Source organism: Aristolochia californica, unplaced genomic scaffold (assembly GCF_029961685.1).
Source record: "Aristolochia californica isolate CCGP_79_NKW_82.1479 unplaced genomic scaffold, dmAriCali1.0.hap1 SCAF_2, whole genome shotgun sequence".
In the NCBI taxonomy this organism is placed as follows: domain Eukaryota; kingdom Viridiplantae; phylum Streptophyta; class Magnoliopsida; order Piperales; family Aristolochiaceae; genus Aristolochia; species Aristolochia californica.
Window position 1 is genome coordinate 46,374,456 of NW_027181881.1, and position 19,891 is coordinate 46,394,346.

The window sequence follows — 19,891 nt, forward strand, 5'->3', positions numbered from 1 at the left end:
CCTGGAACTTCAAAAGAAGTTAACAGAATGTAAATGAATGCAATAGTGGAGTGAGTGTCGTGATTTTCTGAGACATCTTGTCTCAAGTATAATTTTATTATAATTTATTTTTGTGGTGAGTGTCAAACGTCGACTACAATAGGCGGCTTCAATTTAAAGAGCCAATAAGAACGGAACTCTTCTCAATCAACCTTTCTTGTTCGAATTTGACGTTGTTCCTTCTATATAAGGTCGATCTTTTAGAGCAATGGTTCTAATATGGTATCAGAGCAGGTTGATCGTGTGTTCAAATCCCGCTGCCTCTAATATCTGTGTTAACAAATTTAGTCCCCCCGCTGATGGGGGTGCCCGTGTTGTGGGCGTCACATGTGCAGGGGAGTGTTGGAATTTGGCCCCCGTCTTTAATATTTACGTTGCTCCTTTGCTGTAAAATCGATCTTTTACAACAATGGTTATAATATTTCATTTAGGTGATTCTTATTGTAAATTTGTATATAAATATGACCCATTCAATCCAACAAATAACAGTTTCTTTATAAAACTAAGCCTGATTCCTCTGCCAGATACGATAAACTTAGTTGACAAGAGTTTTACATCAATTATAAGTGCATCAAACTGGGTAAAAATTGAAACTGTTGGTTTTAGTCTACTTTTTTCTTTACTTGCCTTGGCTGATCACCAGAAACATCTTATCAATGATCATGTCAAAAAGACCCAAGCCATTTGCTTTCTTTCCTGCCTTTTTGTCACTTAAAGCTGGTTATAAACCTAATTTTTTTCCTAAATCAAGTAACTTAACACGTATTTCATTTCAGGATATTGAAATATTCATCTCAAGATTCTTATTATAGGGCTGTTAAATATAGTTTGACAGGTTTGTAAGATTAGAAAGCAATCATTTTGGGAAGGATATTTGAAAATGTGTTTAAAATAAGAGCCATTTTGGCAATCAAAATGCTTAAAAGAAAGTGGTTCAAATGGGGATGAGAGAGATTAATTTCTACAGAAGTTACCAACATATGAAGAGTAGTGATCAGCTTCTATAGGTAACATGATTGGCCAATAAACACATTCCCACTGTCCTTCCGATTCTAAACATCCCATTATGTGAAAAGAAATCATTCGTCTTGCTGTGTTCATTAAAGTTCTCTCTTTTTGACTCACCAACAAATTCTCTGATTCTTTTTAAATGAAACGAGATCAAGCAGAGAACTGTTTCTATCTCATCAAATAATTCTGTCTTCCCAGTTCATCTGGCCCTTCTCCTTTTTGGCCTTTCCATTCATTTAAAGGGAACCATTATTATCATACTAACATTGACCATCCAAAGTGTGACCGAAGCTGAAGCTGAAGGCTCCTTGTTTTGGAAGGAAGAATGAGCATTCACAGCAGTAGTCTTTTGGGGCATGCTTTCATCTTTTCTTCTGGAAAAAAAAAAAAGGCACTGCCCTTGTAGACTTTGAATTATGATATCTCATTTGAATCTACTGAATGTGATTGAATTAGGACAAACCCATGTTTGTTCTTCTGTTCCATGATGCGAGGCTTTAATGAAATTTTTTTTGTCTTTTCAAATTTGAGCTAGACAAGAGTTTAGAAACTAGTTCTGTTGATCGACTCACCAATCTTTGGTGAATCAGTGGTGGTAATCAAAGTTCGAGGTAGGGTTCTGGTTTTGTGAAACCTGTCCCGAGTGTGAGATGCAGGAAGAACAAAGAAAGGAAGCTATATCAAGTTAATGTTCCTCAAATGGAAGCTGGTAAAGGGTCCGAGACCTTTTTTTTTTGTGACTATTTGAGGTCTTCTACAAAAGAGAATGTTCCCCCTTAGAAGCACTCTTTGATGCAGGCATGGCCTAAAGGACTGGAGCTAGTTTAAATATGAGAAATGGCAGGAGCCATGAGGGAAGTTCATTTTAATGTAACACTTGATGTTACATTGATGCCATGATGCAACATGACTTTGACTAGGGAAGGAGAAAAAGGGAAACCTAATTGCTTGTCAAGCAAATAAATTTCTTCTCCCTAATGATGAACCATAATGATAACAACATTGCCACCCTAAAGACTTGACCTCCTTCAAAGGCATATAGGCACACTAGAAAGGCTCCCAACACAAGTGGTGGGTCTCAGCCTCACCCCCATCACCCTGACAAGGAACCCTTTTTAACAAAAGGAGAGTCCTTGTTTGAGATTTGCAATAAACACTCAAACTGATAATGCTCTCCAAATGGACTACAACTGATCAAACAATTCAAACCCCCCCCAAAAAGCAATTTGAAAGAATACAAATAAATGCTTCAAATGTGATGTAATATGTTGGTTGTCTGGAGAGGTTTGATCTACAAAAAAAAAAAAAAAAAAAAACCCAATTTGATACGGCTTTATGTGAGGATTTTTGGGACCCTTTTGGGTATTAGAATCAAGTGTGTACGACTTTGAGGTATTCACCTTCTTTGAAAGAGGAAAAAGAACAAAAGACATCATCATTTTCTTGAGGAAAATGAGCACCATCGTCGCACACAACCACCAGGGTGTGGTCACGGCCCCACGCTAAAAGCCACCCAGAACCTGTTTTCCTTGACTCTGGTTTTAGTCGTATATGCATCAAGTGAAGAGATTAGATTAGTAGCATCAATAGAAAACGAAATGCCTTCTACTTCTGAAGAAGGCAAGAAGAATTTTGCAAGAAAAAGATGATAAGACCTCAATAATCACATAACTCCAAGATTTTTCTTCTTTTTTTCATCTAATAGGGGCTACAAACAGGACCTCGCTAACACAAATTAACACATGGGTTTACTACATTGATTGGTCACACACCCAATTAATATAAAATATAAAAAAAAAAAAAAAGGGTATGGATTAAACGGGCTTCTATTGGTCACACATGATATCATTACTCTATTGACATTAAGAGAATTTTTCTATACCTTCATTTTCAGATCAAATGCCGAGAAAGACCAAAGTGGTCCGGAAGATCTTAGACCCCCGGCTAATCACTTGAACGGAAGTTCGAGGGGTGAGCCTGACCTGTACACAGATGGAGCCACATTACCAACTTTGGTCACCCGGGTGGGTCACTATGCCCCAACACTAAAGTCGGAAACGAAACCGGAAAATACTAAACAAATAAATGATTGAATTCACATGACCCAAGGGTGATGCCAGATGAAGAAAATAACAACTCCTTTGCACGAACTCTCTCTCTCTCTCTTTCTGCTTTCTCTCTTCCCACCGAGCGCCTCCCTCTCCTACATATATCAGACCAGACTTTCCGAGAAAGAGAAAAAGACCCAAGATCCCCACCCTTTCTTGTGTTTTTAGAGCTTTCTCGAGTCAAAAACAGGCACTGAAATCGGGATCTGAAGAAGGTTCCAACACCGCTCTGCACCAAATTTTATTTGAAGCAAAGCATCGAAACCCATGCATTCTGACTCTCACCCTTCATTGACCCAAACACCGTCTGCAAACTCCAAGGCAAGCGAAAACAAACCAGAGAAAACAGACAAAGGAATAGAAAACTCCTTTCTGGGTTTCATGGGGATTCCAGCTTCGGCCACGCTCGACTCCTTCGCCTTTTTTATCAGCACTTTTTGAAGATCACTTGATATGATTTGGCTGCCTGGGAGATTGGTCAAGATGGGTCTCAGGAAGGAGATTGTTCTATGCTGGGTTCTGCTTCTGCTGATGCTGTCGCAGTTCGGGTGTTCCACTTCTGTAGACAGGCATCGAAAATTTGGCAGGTCGAGGGAGGAGACCCGTGCGCGTTTGGGTTCTGCGGAGCCCAGAAGCGGTTTTGGAGGGGAGGGGGACGAAGACGGAGATGGAGTGTTTGGTGGTGAAAAGAGGAAAGTATATACAGGTCCGAATCCTCTTCACAACAGATAAGACAGCAGCTTCTGCTTCCTTCTTACAAGTTCTATGATTTTCCATGCTCTCTCGATTATTTTCCTTTTTTTTTTTTCTTTTTCCTCTTTCACTTCCTTTAGGTTTTGATCCTCGAGGCTTTGATGCTTGTTGCTACGGATGTTGCAATGATGCATATGTATATTTAAGACTAAGACAGTTTGAGATTTTAAGCAGTGTTTTCTATAGTATATACAGCAAGAACAAATTCTTATATTTATTGTTATGTTTTTGTTGCCATTAATGTGAATGCCATTTTCTTATGAGTCCTTTACTGATCATATTCTGGGGCTTTCAGCTTTCTGAGTTTCATTCCCTTCTTCTCTTTTCTCCTTCACGTTGCAGCTTGTAGCTAGTAATCTGAATTGCAGTAAACAGTAGCGATTTAGTCATGAGGTCAGTGTTCTTTTACTTCTAGATAAATAAAACAGGCAATCACAGGATGGAATCTGATTATACATATTTAAATCGATGAAGCGATTGGTTCTGGGGCAGAATCTGAAGCTAACTTGCAAAGAGGAAGAAATCATGGCCGAAAGAAAAGAACCCACTAGCGAACCAAAAGCAACGAGAAACAACACTGTTTAATTATCAACTAAAAACTACGTTCAGAAAAAAACTACGTTTAGTTCAGCCAGAAAGCGTAACTCATCGAATTATCTACGAAGAAAAGAAGGAAATGCGAGATTTCCATTTTTCAGCTCTGTTCAATTTTTAATGAACTTGATGAACGAACTGAACCTTTTATTAGTTTTAAAAAACAAGCCGCACTTGAAGGAGAAAAGCCTTTAAAATGCGGAACATGCAGTAACCCTAACTGTTTAACTTTACGAGCAGGCAGAAAGTACGAGCAATAAGACCCATTAAAACTGCAAAACCGAGAAGAGCCACAAAATCCATACTAGTATTAAAAACATGGAGCAGAGGTCTTTAAGAGGCTCAAAGCCCTAAAAGAGACAAGCCCTGAAATGCATTTAAAGCTTGGCATCTTTTCAAGGATGGGCTAATGAATGCAAGGCATAATAGGTAATAAAGTCATCGGGCTTCTGGAGAGGACGGCAAGACCCCGCCTTCACCTCCTTTTCTCCGGCACCAACCATGCCTCAAGACATGCTTCTCTCTTGGAGATCCGAGCTTCCGCTTCCTGTGCATCCAAGTAATCCCACTTGAACAAGAACAGCAGAATCAAGCATGGGGAAATGGTGTTCACATGTTCCTCATCAACGAAGAGTATCGGAAGCTTATTAGATGTTCGGGCGAGAAGAAGCTCCCGATATGTTTTTATATATATTCGAATTGAATCGGTCTTGGGTAGCCTTCAAAATCCAATGGGAGAGACACCTGAGCGAGTTACATCAATTAACTGTCGTATCTAGCTCCAAGACGTTTGCCTGCGCAGAATTATGGTACAAACGTACAATACAGGAATAGAGGATACGCAACAGATCTATTTTCGTTTTTATGTCTTGTAGAATATTGAAAGAGAAGGCACAGGAGAAAATGTGATTACGTCACACAATAGGCCCATAGTATGAAAAAAGTATGACCTTGAACTTTGAAGGCCCATAATAAACTAAGTCGGCCTATGTGCTTTCCTTATGGATCTTGAGTCTCTTAATGACGATAACTCGGATTCCAAACTGGAGGAAATCGTGTTGCCTATAAAATGGACAAAATTACACTTGATGAATTTAGTACACAAAATCAGGAAAATAGTTTTTATAAGCTGAAAATAGTGCCCATAATAGAATAGTTATTCATTTACTAGACGAATATGAATGTACACTTTTTGTTCCTCAAATCTGATCGAACGTGTAAAAGCTGAACTCGGTCTTTCCTCTCCAACCTTTGACCTGGAATCACTTCTTTATTTATACTATCCAGCATATTTATCAGACAAGTTCTCTTCAGCCAGTGGGGGCCGAGTTGGTTTTAGAAGATGTAGCTCCCAAACAGAGAGAATATAATATTGCTATATCTTCGAGGCATCTGCTGTCATCTTTTTACCCAAAGCAATGGCAGTTTTTGAGCCATTTTGGCGGCCCAGAGCCTTGCATATGAACTCTCCAGCTGAAATGAGCTTCCCCAGATCAACATTGGTCTTTACCTCGAGTCCCCGGAGCATGTACACCACATCCTCAGTCGCAACATTACCAGATGCACCCTTTGCATATGGGCATCCTCCAAGGCCCGAGATTGAGGAGTCCACAGTGCTGATTCCCATCTGTATAAATCACAGAAAGCGCATCCTTTGAATAAGATTTCATGAGCTGCCTGTTGAATGCTTGCTTACACATGCTTTACGGGTTTTTTCAAACCATGTTGATTGTCATTTTCTCAGAGTCAGTTCCATTAACCAAACAGACCAGACAATTAGACCATCTAAGAAAAAAATAGTAAAGTAGAAAATTTTAAATAAAAAAACCGCTTACCTGGAGAGAAACAAGTATATTGGGAAGAGATTGCCCGTAAGTGTCGTGGAAATGGACGGCGAGCTTCTCTACAGGTACAACAGCCATCACAGCTTGAAGCATGGGTACGACAGTGCCTACCAAAGAAAAAGCAATCACTAAAACGGGAATTAAGAAACCTTGATGTAGATAAACCCTAATGCCTGCATAGCAAAAAGTTAAACCCCCCCTTTCATACTTAACGACCCCATCTTTTGGCCTACTTCCTACCATCACTGCACGAGGAATGTCACCAAAATGTAGTTCTCCCACAGAAAGTGAAACACCCAACTTGCACCAAGGAGAAATCCTCCACAAAATGCAGTTAAGTCACTTTTCACAAAGGTAATTTAAGTGATATGATGTGGCATGAGAACCTAAAGTCAATCACAACCCATGATTTCAATTTTAAGAATTATTGTGTATTCCGACCAATAACAAAGAAAATTATTCTCCTTGGAAATAGATTCCCTGGAATTCTCATTCCATTCCAGCTTTCTGTCTCTGATAATCTCCATGCACTAAAACTCCTAAAAGACAACAGTTGTTATTGGACCTTTCATAGTCCTCTTCCAACCCCAAAGTCCAATCACTTAAACATCTCGATTTTGATGGAAGTTGCAAATAGTTTGCAAATATACACAGCGAGAAAAAAAAAATCAATGAAATAGAAATTGTGCAAGACTTACAAGCTCCAAATGTTGCACTACAATAATCTTGGCCAATTAAAAACTTCTCTTCATTACACATTCTTTTCTACATAGGTAATGGCATGGAAGTGGTATAAATAGTTGAATTTGGACAAAAATTTGATCATCTTACCAGGGGTACCAACACCAATTGTATCACCAAGTGAGATTTCAAAGCAGCCCATATCGAAAAGCTCTTTTGCCACATGTGCGACATTTGATGGTGGCACTGGCCCTTCCACGGGACAACCCACAACACATGATACATACCTAAAGTAAGTGTGCAAAAGGCTTCAATAACAGTCCTAGAAAATAAACTTTCTACAAGTTCTATGTGATTATTAATTGTTCTTTTCAATTGACTGTGATAAGTAGTTGTCAACAAAATTAATAGAAAATTTAAGAAATAGAAAATTTGAGCAATAAACAAAAATTGCAAAACAGATAACCAGAGTGATAATCTGTCAATGAGCTCTCTGTTCTACCCCTCTTGAAGTATGCAAGAGTCACCAAGACTCTAAAGACAAGCTCATGTATCAAAAGAAAATGAAAACACCTGTAGTAAATGAAGGAAATTTTGATACACCTAAATGGAACGGGGTTTCACTTAAAATAATATTTCAGAACACATACCCACGAACAGGGATTGACAGCTTTTTTGCAGCTTCAGCAACAGCACGATAGCGGGCCAAACTCTCTTCTATACTGCAATTAATATTTGACTTAGAGAAAGATTCGGAAGCTGATGCAAATACAGCCACTTCCTTTGCTCCAGCAGCAACTGCTGCTTCGAAACCCTATAGCATGATCAAACAAATAGGAAATCATCATCTAGTATGAAACTTTGATGATATTGAAGGGAGAAGTTCACTTACTCTCAGATTGGGAGTTAGAACTGGAAATCTCACTCCCTCCACATTACGTATTGCTTCCATCACATCCTTTGCATCAGCTAGCTGAAACATATGTGCCCATTAAACACAAATAAAAGTATGCAAAAGTTTATGTCAAGCACCTTTTTCACATACACTCAGGTCCAAATATTAAAGAAAAAGTCAAAGATGTCTCCTCTCAGCACTCGTTCACAAAATTAATGCAATATGCCCAACATGTCCAATGCAAGATGCCATACACTTTGGGAGATGGTTGGCATGGCTTCTGCAGGGTGGTGCTAGCTCAGCTCCTAACCAGATACAGTATGCAAATGGCATAGAAGCTTCGAAGGACACCAGCCTCAAAGGGAAGCTTTGATGTTCTGCTATCTGTTAGTGTGTTTTTGTGCTGCTTGATATTAGCCACAAATGTACATAGCACAGTCATTGTTTTTGGCTTCCTGTAGAAGCTCAAACTCTAGGAGCCATGAAAAGATCTAGTGTAGATTCCATTGATTATGATTAAAAATCAGATATTTCATGTTAGAGATCAGCTATGGAGGAACTGTCAAGAAGGTTGAATCACTACAAACGAAAATGGGAAGACAGGAAAAGAAACAACATAAATCAAACATATGAACAGCATTCTTCATTTGTTTTCCTTGGTATAGAAAGGGTGAAAAAAATCATGCACGTTTTTGTGACATAAAAACTGTGTTAGAGAGAGAGAGAGAGAGAGAGAGAGAGAGAGAGAGAGAGAGAGAGAGAGATCATAAAAAGTTTTGCAAGAGCTTATTGATAAGTAGGAAGTGGTGAAACATAATGACCAGGAGATGATCACTTTCCTTTATATCATGAACATATAAATTCCCTAAGGCATCTCAAATCTCAGAAACAAGTGTAGGCTCAGATCCCTCCAAGGAAAAGGTAATGTATCATAGATCATCGAGGACAAAATATTTGGTAGTTTGACAAAATATGCTGGAAATTGCACAACTGAATGCTCCATTACATATTGCAATGTATTGGTATCTAATAAAAGTGTGTGCTTTTCAAAGAAAAGTCAACTACATCTTGTCGTGGTCTTGTAGAGCATCAAGATAAACATTGCTAGGTTATTGAATGTGCCAAAAACTATACAAATTGCCATTTATACTAGCAGCAAGTTCAGAACCAAAACCCAAAAGGAAAGACACTGCAAGTTACCTGAGGCACCCACTTAGGTGATACAAAACTCGTTGCCTCAACTACAGGCAGTCCAGAAGCAACCAACCGCTGGATCAGTTCAATCTTCACAGATGTGGGTACGACATTCTTTTCATTTTGCAATCCATCCCTTGGGCCTACCTCCACAATTTTTACATATCTTGGTAATTCTCTCAAAAACTGCAAAAGCCACATCCATTTAAATTATTCAAACTTCTATAATAACAAAGTCAAAATGAAAGAGGTTTTGCTTCAATAACTTCTGCTCCTAGACTTCTGGACTTGTTCTGTGAAATAATGCCCAAGTAAAGCTATTTTAATTCATGCAAGTCTACCGGTTTTTCACATGCAACAGAAACAGGTAATTAAGGGTGGGCATTGGGTCTGGTTTCATGGGGAACGGGGTTGCAGGGATGGAGATTGGGTCAGTGTCGGGGTTTCTGGTTTTTATCAGGGTCTGGTTCAAGTTTTAAAAAACCCAACCCGCGGCCAACCCTTCAGGCAATTATATAACACTGTTAAGCAATGTATAGCTTTCACCTACCACTAATATAGTATTTAAATGTCAAAAGCCTCCTCATTGATTCAGTCTGGATTATGCCATTAAATAAAACCAACTATTTTTTCAATTGAAAGAGATATTTCAAAATTCTCTTCCAATATATCTAAAAGTATGTCCCTTTTGAGAACCAAAATACCCATAAGCAAACAAAAAAAACAAAAAAATTAAAAATTAAGAAAGAGAGATGCTTCAACTCTTGGATCAAGAATAATGGATAGAAATGTTAAATGAAATGTAACAAATATTAGAGCCTCTATGACATCTCTTTTATAGCAAAAGGTTTAAAAATATAAACACATTATTGAATAGATCTAAAACCTTAAACAATACACAACAACATCAGACTGACATTAAACATATGAGAGAGTTGAAAGATTGAAAAATGGAAGAAATTGAGAAGGAAAGAGACAAGAGATGAGAGAATAGAGAGATGACAAGAGAAGGTGTTGAAAACCAGCACTCATTGGAGGCATCTGGCCGACCTCCCTCTTCTTTTATTTTATTTCACTTAAGTGATTATAATAATAAATTTACAGCAATGACTCTTGTCTAACTTCATGTATACAAATCAGAATTTGACCAAACTTGAACCATAAGTTCCTAACACAACATATAATCTACGTCTAACTCCAAAAGTGTATACTAGTACTAGAAATGACCAAAATACCCCTGATAGATTTTAATACTCCCCCTCAAACTAGAGCATATATATCAAAAAGTCTCAACCTGCTACAGAAACTTCCCAACTCCTTGGCAAAAGCTTTAGTGAAAGTGTCACCAGTCTGATCAACTAATCTAACATATGGTGTAACCACCACTCCCCTTCTAACTACATCATAGATGAAGTGACAATCAACTCCACATGTTTTGTATATTCATAGAATACTAGGTTGCTAGTAATAGAGATTGCAACCTGATTATCATAGTGCATAGTCATAACATCTGTAGTAGTCAAGCTCATCTCCTATAACATTGATCTGACCCATATAAATTCACTTATTGTATGAATCATTGCTCTATACTCAGTTTTTTCACTTGAACAACCAACGTTCTCATTTTACTCTTCGAGCTAACTAAGTTTCTACCAACAAAAACACTATAGCTAGAAATAGATTTCCTATCTAGTTCTGATCCTACAGAATCTACATCTGAGTATGCCTCAATCTTCAAGTGACCATGGGGTGCATAAAACAACCATTTCCTAGTGTTCCCATTAAGTATCATAAATTCCTCCATGGGGTGCATAAAACAACCATTTCCTAGTGTTCCCATTAAGTATCATAAAATCCTCCATGGGTGCATAAAACAACCATTACCTAGTGTTCCCATTAAGTATCATAAAATCCTCCATGGGGTGCATAAAACAACCATTTCCTAGTGTTCCCATTAAGTATCATAAAATCCTCCATGGGGTGCATAAAACAACCATTTCCTAGTGTTCCCATTAAGTATCATAAAATCCTCCATGGGGTGCATAAAGCAACCATTTCCTAGTGTTCCCATTAAGTATCATAAAATCCTTTGCATTGCCTCCAAATGAATCTTATGAGGACATTCTGTGAATTAGGTAACCATATTGTTTACAAAAGATATACTTGGGCAAATGACAGTAGCAAAAATGAGCTTACATACAAGCTATCAATTCACAATTTTGTCCTTGAGCTTTGGCCTATCCCCTTCATATAGGTTATGACCAACTTCCATAGGAGTTTTTGCAAGGTTCCCCTTAGTTATCCATACCCATGAAGCATATCTGCACATATTTCCTTTGAGTTAACACAATCCTTATTTTACTCCTAGCATCCTCAATACCTAAAAAGTATTCCAGAGACCCCAAGTCTTTGGTTTAGAAATGTTTTGCATGATGAGTTTTCACCTCTTCAATTCCTTGCTTTTCTTTTTCTTTTCTTTTTTTTTTGAAAAAGATGTATTAATAAAACAGGAAAAAATTACAAAGCTTGAGGGAGCATTTCCCTTACAACCAGCGATTGTAGGGTAGTTCCCTGCCTGGCAAGTACATCTGCTGCCGAATTTGTGGATCTCGGAATGTGGGTCCAACATCAAGAAACAATTGAGGTAATATCTAAAATTTCCTTAAAAGTATCCCAGTGTCTCCATGGAGGATAAGACACTTTCTCACACCATCCAATCACCACTTTTGAATCCCCTTCAACTTGGAGGGGCCCACTGCATCTATCTTTGAAAACACGAAGACCGGAGAGGAGAGCCTATAACTCAGCAGTCGTAGAGTTTGAAATACCAAGGGGGCCAGCATACGTGAAGAGCTGATTGCCGAAATGATCTGAAATTACTCCGCTGTAACCAGAAATACTAGGGTTGCCAAGAGATGAACTTCCTTGCTTTTCACTTCCAGACAGTATTTTATCATCCACATAAATAAGTATCACCACAATTCCAATATGCCTGATTGCCTTCTCAGAATAAATAAGGAATAATCACAATGACATATGGAAAAACCCAATGCCATGACTACCTTGTTGAACTTATCAAACCATGCCCTTGGAATCTGCTTAAGACCATAAATAGCCTTACTCAATTTGCATACCTTCTCAGTCTCCCCTTGAGCAACATACCCAAGAGGTTGCTCTATATATACTTTTTCATTCAGGTCATCATATAAAAACATATTTTTAATGTCCACTTGGAATAGCACCAAAACTTGTGTTAAATTAGGAGCCTCCATGCAATCATTTGTTATAAGGGGAGTACTTCCTTAGTGTGTTTTGTTCTCTCTTTTCTTGCAATAAAATCATCACTTTTGCATAAAAAAAAAAAGCCCAACCTTGTGTTAACGCCACTTAGACAAATATTCGAACAAAAGACAACCAGGCTACCAAAGAGAAAGTCTCAAGTACATCAACCCCATAAGTTTGGGTATATCCTTTAGCCACAAGATGATAGCCCACAACAACATAGTTCAATGGATCCATCAACATTGTATCTGACAATATATACCCAAAATAGCACACAACAAATGCATTTGCATGTAACTCACATGAAGTCCAAGTCCCACGGTCCAATAAAGCCTCCATCTCTACATCAATAGCCAGTTTCCACACTGGAGAGGACAAAGCTTCATACATTGGAGGGATAGCACAAGAAGACAATGTCAGGGCAAAAGATTTAAAGGACACCAACGAAGAATGCAAAAAAAAAAAAAAAAAAAACTGAGAAATAGGTACCGTGTACTAGTATGGGCACATTTTCGAACAATAACAAGAAGATGAAGATCACTAATCTCAGTGCCTCAAATAAAGAAGCAGCTGATTCAGATCATAGTGAGAGAGTCTTAATTGTCATGCTTGTTGCTTTGATACACCTATAAAGGTTTGATACTTGAACCGATGGAAGTGTACTAGGCACATCCTCCACAAGACTAGGAGCAACAAAGGCAGGACAAATAACAACGCTAAAAGAACTAAATAAACTGAAATATGGAGTGTTTTCAAAAAATATAACATCCAAGGATACAAATGTTTTTCTCGTAGATGGACAAAAACATTTATCCCCCTTTTGGGTTCGAGAGTACCCTAGGAAGACACATGTCAGAATGTTAGGTGACAGTTTATCCACTGTTGGTCCAAGTACATGCACAAAAGATTTGCCTAGCAGAGAGAAGATTGACAGGAAATTTAGGAACTAATAAGACTGAATCAAGGCACAAAGAAGAAGTAGGTGTCATACATCCTGCTTCACGAACCAAAGAAGACGAGCCATTTGCATGTATTATCTATTTATATGGCTAAGATTGACTAAGATTCAAAAACAATGAAAACATACTCGACATATGTGATGATGCATCAGAGTCAATAACCCATGTAGACACTGGGCACACATGTAAAGCCAACTCACTTGATTTAGCTAGAGTAGTTGTAGCAGAGTAAGAGTGAATTGAGGCATAGATGTAGAAGCAGAAATCAATTGGACCATCCTCTAAATTAACAGTTGCATCTCATCTGGAGCCCCAAGAACAAAATCAACCACATGAGTTGTAGAGGTCTCACTATTCTCAAAAACAGTAGAATTTGTCATGTTGGTTTACCGAAACTTCTTCCAGCATCTATCGGAGACATGGTTGGTATGCCTACAATGGACACACCTAGGATCACCTCTACCTCTACCACGACCCAAGCCATCTCGGCCTTTGTCACTACTACCACAACCACGAGTAACTTCTGGCCGACTTGACCCATGTTGAATACTAAGGGCAGCAGCATTAACAGTAGATACTTCCTTACCACTAGGAGCATCCTATTGAAAGCATTAGGGAGTGAGGAAACCTCATTTGATGCAAAAAACTGGGCACGCTGCATCATACTCAGGGCCAAGAACCTCCAAAAATTTTGCAACTTAAATCTGTCCCTACTTCTTCTTCAGTTGTTTTTCATCAGTAGTAATGGGTGATAAATGTTGGTCTCCTGTAGGATACCCTACAACTCATTGTAGTAGAACCTTCTTGTCACCCCTTTTCAAGCCAAACAACCTAGAATATTAGTCATAGATCCTTGATAAATTTCCCGATGGACTGTAGAGACATCCACATCTCTTTGGCAATCTCACAATTTATAACTTGGTTCCTAAGCTTAGCATCCATACGATTTAGTAACCAAGACATGACTTATACATCTTTAGCTTCCCAATCGTCATTCAATGGTACAGCAGGGTCATCTCTCAAGCATTTAGTCTTCCTCTTAGCCTTTAAATAGATCCCAACCAATTTTGACTAGCTTAGATAGTTTTGGCCATTCAATCTCTCTGTGGTGATCACAACAGTATCTTTTCCTTCTAAATAACTCGTCTGCTTAGTAGGTGAAAGAACTTCACCAAAATCAGCCATCTCAAAAAACCCAAATGGACAATAATTGATATATCTGCAGGCTACGTGGGCCCCACACAATCAATTAGGGCAAGAACACTATCAATGACAGGTATAATAGACCAATTCCACTGTCAATATTCAAAAAACTAAGGAATAGCACTTCAATTAGAGTAAAACCTCAATGATGTCACCTTCCAGAGGGATGATGCAGACAGTGCAAGCTTGCACATGCTAGGGTTGGAAGATTTCCAATAATAGAACCCTTTAAAGGTACAAATCTTGCATAGAACTGACTTAGTCAATAGTAGGAATCATTAACCCTTGGGTTATGGCAGAAATAAACAAAAAATATCTGGCATTTAACTTCAATCAGAAGAAAATCTAGAAATTCCCATTTTCTGGAATATGTAAATTCCAAGAAGAGGGGAGAAAACCCCCAGTGAAGGCCAGCAACAGGATCTTATTGCTCTAATACCATAAAAATGAAAGAAATTGAGAAGGAAAGAATGAAGAGAAGAAAAAATAGAGAGATGAGAAGGGAGAGTGCCGAAAACCAGCACTCGTTGGAGGCATCTGGTCGACCTCCCTCTTCTTTTATTTCACTTGGGTGATTACAATAGTAAATTTACAGCGATCCTCATAGCTCCTACACATATAATTTCATGTACACAAATCAGAATTTAACCAAACTTGAACCATAAATTCCTAACAAGACATATAATCAACTTCTAACTCCAGAAGTATATACTAGTACTGGAAATAACAAAAATGCCCTTGTATATATTTTAACAAGGACTAAACAACAAACAAAACTGAAACATAATGACGTACCTTCGTTGTGAAATCTCTGCCACCACTGTCTTTGCTTGACGTAGCATAGTGGCAATCTTGTAAATACCATGAATTACCTCTACTATGAATTTGTCTTCTCCATGGTAAAGTCTCCATGGGAGAGTCCTCACTGCAACAAAAATTGAAAATTAAAGCCTACGAGACTCCAGAACAGAAACAGCTGTTGTGCTATGGCACAAGAACCACAATATGGTAACATAAAACAAAACTCTACTAAACTATCTTAAAAATAAATATAAGATTGTATTAGTGAGACAAAGTTAGTTACTCCTTCCACTACTTTTTCGGTGTCTTTATGACTACCATGTGATCATCAAAAGGAAGATAAAACAATCACGTGCTTTTGCTTTTAGTCATCAAAGAACATGCATATTCTGATCCATCACCGTATCTTTTTCTGTATTACATATTTTCTATAAGCAAGAGGAAAAATTAAATAAATTGTTTTAAAGATTAAAAAATAAACAAATAATCAGAAATATGCAGTGACTGCATCAGTGTTGCCCCTTGAGTTCCAAATATGTACATATTAATGCTTCTATGAAGCAATTATGCAACAATTAAGATCTATGTTTTATGGATAGCCACACAGCATAGAAATCTTTAGAACACATTCAATATATTTTAAGCTACCAATCGAAATTAAACTAATTTCACATATTAGAGAGCAAGCATAGAGCAATAGGAGAAGAGAATGTACAGGCATTCACTGATTCACAGCAAGCCCTGCAAGAAGAATAAAAATATAGACAAAAATAAATTCCACCCTCTATCCTAGGTTTATTGTAGTACTTTTCATGTTAAAACTAGTAGAACTGTTAAATAAGAAGAAAAACACGGTGTCATTCAAAATAATTATTTAAAAAACAAAATGGCATCAAGAGAATCTCCTTTCTGACAAGAAAGGGCTACAAGTAGATTACTTTGTGGAAATCCAGGACAAGAAGAGTGCTTACTGGCAACTATTAGAAGAGCTGCAATTCCTCCCTTCAATCAAGCAGTTTCCCATCTCCATTTCATCAAACCTGGGCCTGCAAGCACTTGTGGAGAATCTCCGAAGCCTACTAACACCATCCAAGCTAGCTAACTTCTCAAGACCAATGGGTTCCTCTAAGCTTGACATTGTGTGTTGGGACGTCAAAGGAGAAGCTGCAAGAAATGTGCCTGACAAGCAAATCCTCCACCGTGAAGGATCACACAAATTCTTGAATGACAGCATTACATCAGCAGAAGGGAAATAAGGTTTTGAGTAATCTCAGAAAAAACAAAAAAAATTATTCCATCTCAGGTCAAGAATTCGAGTACCTGATTGTCAATGGAACAAGAAAACTACATCAGCACTTCTAAAAGCAAATAAGCCGCAGAAAAACTATCAAGTGTCAGCAGATATCTTACAAGAAAAAAACTAATGATTTTTTTTTTTTTTTGAAGAAGATGTATTAATAAAACGGAAGAGAATTACAAAATTTGTGGGAGCACATCCCTTACAACCAGTGATTGTAGAAGAAAAAAAATAATGATGATGATGTGATAAGGTAATGTCAGAAGAAAAGAGTTCAATCATAATTTTTTAAAGGGAAAAAAGCATTCAAATGAGAAATTTCAGTAATGGTAACATCACTATCCACTGTGCAAATTATTTTTGTCCATTGTGGTGTCTTTGACAACTTATGCCCGATGAACAATTACAGAAACTAATTATCATTAAATAAATGAACATATAATACTAAATGTTTTACCATATAGAGAAAGAAATTTTAATTGAAAAAAATTGAAGAATAAACTTCCTGTCATCAATTCTGAAGTTCCAATTTATTGCATTTAGCAAAAAACAATGTCATAGTGAAACTAAGCATCTCCAAACATTGAGTTGAGCATATTTCCTAAAACATTAAATATTAGGAATAAGTTCATCCATAAATTTTAGTTGTCTAAACCATAGGAAACATCTATGCACATGCTTGTGCCATGCCAGCATATAAAACAGTTGTCATTGGACTTCAAATCTAAATATTAAAATAAAAAACAGAAAAGAGATAGCCACCTATACTTCAACCAAAATCTTCTGCCACTATACTAAAACAGAATCCACGTAAGAGCAAATTAAAATGTAGTGTCTACTTGTTATACTGTAAATTCCAAACATATGAATTAGTAGATGGTTGACATTTTTCTCACCTAGCACTACTTCTCCATAAATATCCATCACCATTGTGAAAGAAAAAAAGTCATTCATAATATATATACAGGTTGTCTTCCATTAGTACCATGAGGAGTTATGAACTCTTGCTCCTAAGGAGGAAAAACAAGACAATATTCTACCAGTTTGATCAATGAAAAAGTCCTAATTGCCTGACACCCGCACCAAACTCGTAATCTACATAGACCACTATGAGCACAAATGATTGTTTGATTCAAATGACTTGATATTTCACATAATTAAGCCAACCAAACACAGTAGAAAATTCATATCTTTCACGGACAAAACCTATGAAAAATTGCCCAGTGAAAGTCTCAATGAATAACCAAAAGTGAGCTAATCTGGACAACATGCAGCCTACAAAGCAAGCACAGCACCACATTCCATGTCTTTGTTCAATGGACACCGAATTGCGTTTCCAAGCTGACAATTCAAATTCCACCATAAGGACCCCCTTTTTTTGGGTGGGGGGGGGGGGGGGGGGGGGGGAGGGGGGCAGCCCACCAAAAGAAGGAGATTGACTGGACGTATATCAAAGTTATATTGATCAACACAGCTACTCAATTGGAGAAAAGATGCTAAGAAAAATCTAATTACTATAGTTGCTCAAAATATCGAAGCATAAAGAAGAAGGTCGAAATCAGCAAACTCAAGATGAGAAAATCGAAACTGACCTGTATTAAGGTTAACTGACGACAAGAGAGATAGATGCAAGTTTCTGATCTCTGAATCCTGTAGAAAGAACAGAATCCTATAGAAAGAACGGAACTCTAGGGCTATCCTGTCCTGATTGCTCTTTCTTGCCTTTCGGAAAGTTACACGATTTCCTGATAAAAAGTGCAGAATATGGCGAAGCAAGAGCGATCATTCGAGGATTTGGCAGAGAAGGAGGGCAATTGCAATTGTTCCCTTTTCTCTCTTTATTTATTTTATTTATTTTTTCTGGTGAACTTCCTCTGTCTCTCGTCGAGCTTTAGATTCTAGAGAGAGAGAGAGAGAGAGAGAGAGAGAGAGAGAGAGAGAGTTGGTAGGTATTCGGTAACGTTCACTAAGAGCAAGTTCCCAACTCGGCGGTAAGAGCTGCCACAGCGGCCCGTAAATCGGCTCGCCCTTGGCAATTACTCGCGCCGCTCGGGCCGATTCTCAACTGGTATGGTGGCAATTTTTTCATGAATTATTGGTTCGGTTAATGGGCAAGGAGGTAAATGGAATCGTTGGTTCGGTTCATAGTTTAAATGAAGCCACCCGTCTGAAACGACTCCTCCGGTCCGGTTCGTTTAGCGTCGCCGATTCGCAGTTCCGCGTCCGAGGGATTGAATTAAACGGCCGGCGCTAAAAGTTAAATTTCCCAACTAACACGAAGGCAGAGGGTCGCAGGCGAAGAAGATCCGCACGCTCGAAGCTTGGAACGCAAGGCTGTGAATGGTGACGGGCCCACACGAGACATCAGAAGGATCGGCCAACAACCATAAAAACAGAGAGGTGGTTCGGTTCAACGTCGTTTTTTTCTACGATCGCAAACCATTAATCGATTGAAACGTGTACGACGCAGAAGAGAGTCCGCGATTCCTGGGATTCATTTCTCTTCAGAAACATCTAAGAAAGAGATAAAATTTTCGCGGATTTTGGGTACGGTACGGGAGATGGACAAACAAAGAGAGAGGTTGTTTTGCACAATAAAATCATTGGGTAATCTAAGTAATGCCACGTGGGGCATCTCCGTCCGGAACATACGAGGTTGGTTTTATTTTATCCCTATCGGATTAAATCTTAAACTTGGATGATCTATGTCACAGTCAACTTAAAGTAACGATGCCCTTATTTACTTAATTGGAAAGAGTGGAGTTAACGATGTCAAGGTTTTTGTCTCTTAGATTTCCCGCCATATGAATTCGGACGGATTGGCCCAAGATATTTGACAAGGTTGGTAATAATTTGTATACTACCAAATGAAGTAATCGTTTTGACTTAGTAATCTGATCAAGTTTAATTGAACCAAGTCTAATAGTCAATTAACTTGATTGACTTAGTGACGAGATCCATCATCATTGCTTGACAAGAAGGAGAGTAGGGGTCCCTCCCCTGTCATTGTTATGAACAAGGGAGAGGAGAAGGGTAACGCCCCCCTCCCAGGCTGTACATCTCCCTAACCAAATCACCATCCCCGCCCCGTCCCAATAAACCCAACTTAAATTCGACCCATCCCTGTAAACCTGAACATAAGGTTTTAGAGTTAGGTTGAGTTGGGGTTCAGAGTTTACGGCCCATCCCTAGTTCAAAAACGGTCAGTGGGTGATGTTGAAAGTGATATA

The 19,891-nt window shown here is 38.3% G+C and overlaps 1 protein-coding gene across 1 annotated transcript; it reads right to left on the bottom strand.

The window, feature by feature from the left end:
* Positions 1 to 5,447: 5,447 nt before the first annotated feature.
* Positions 5,448 to 18,556, bottom strand: LOC137956912 (uncharacterized). The gene is given in 10 exon segments (XM_068804578.1): positions 5,448 to 5,911; positions 5,914 to 6,132; positions 6,341 to 6,456; positions 7,181 to 7,317; positions 7,681 to 7,844; positions 7,923 to 8,003; positions 9,126 to 9,305; positions 15,359 to 15,488; positions 16,336 to 16,543; positions 18,254 to 18,556. Coding segments are annotated over 9 exon segments (1,290 nt in total). The 5' UTR covers positions 16,503 to 16,543; positions 18,254 to 18,556; the 3' UTR covers positions 5,448 to 5,815.
* Positions 18,557 to 19,891: the final 1,335 nt, after the last annotated feature.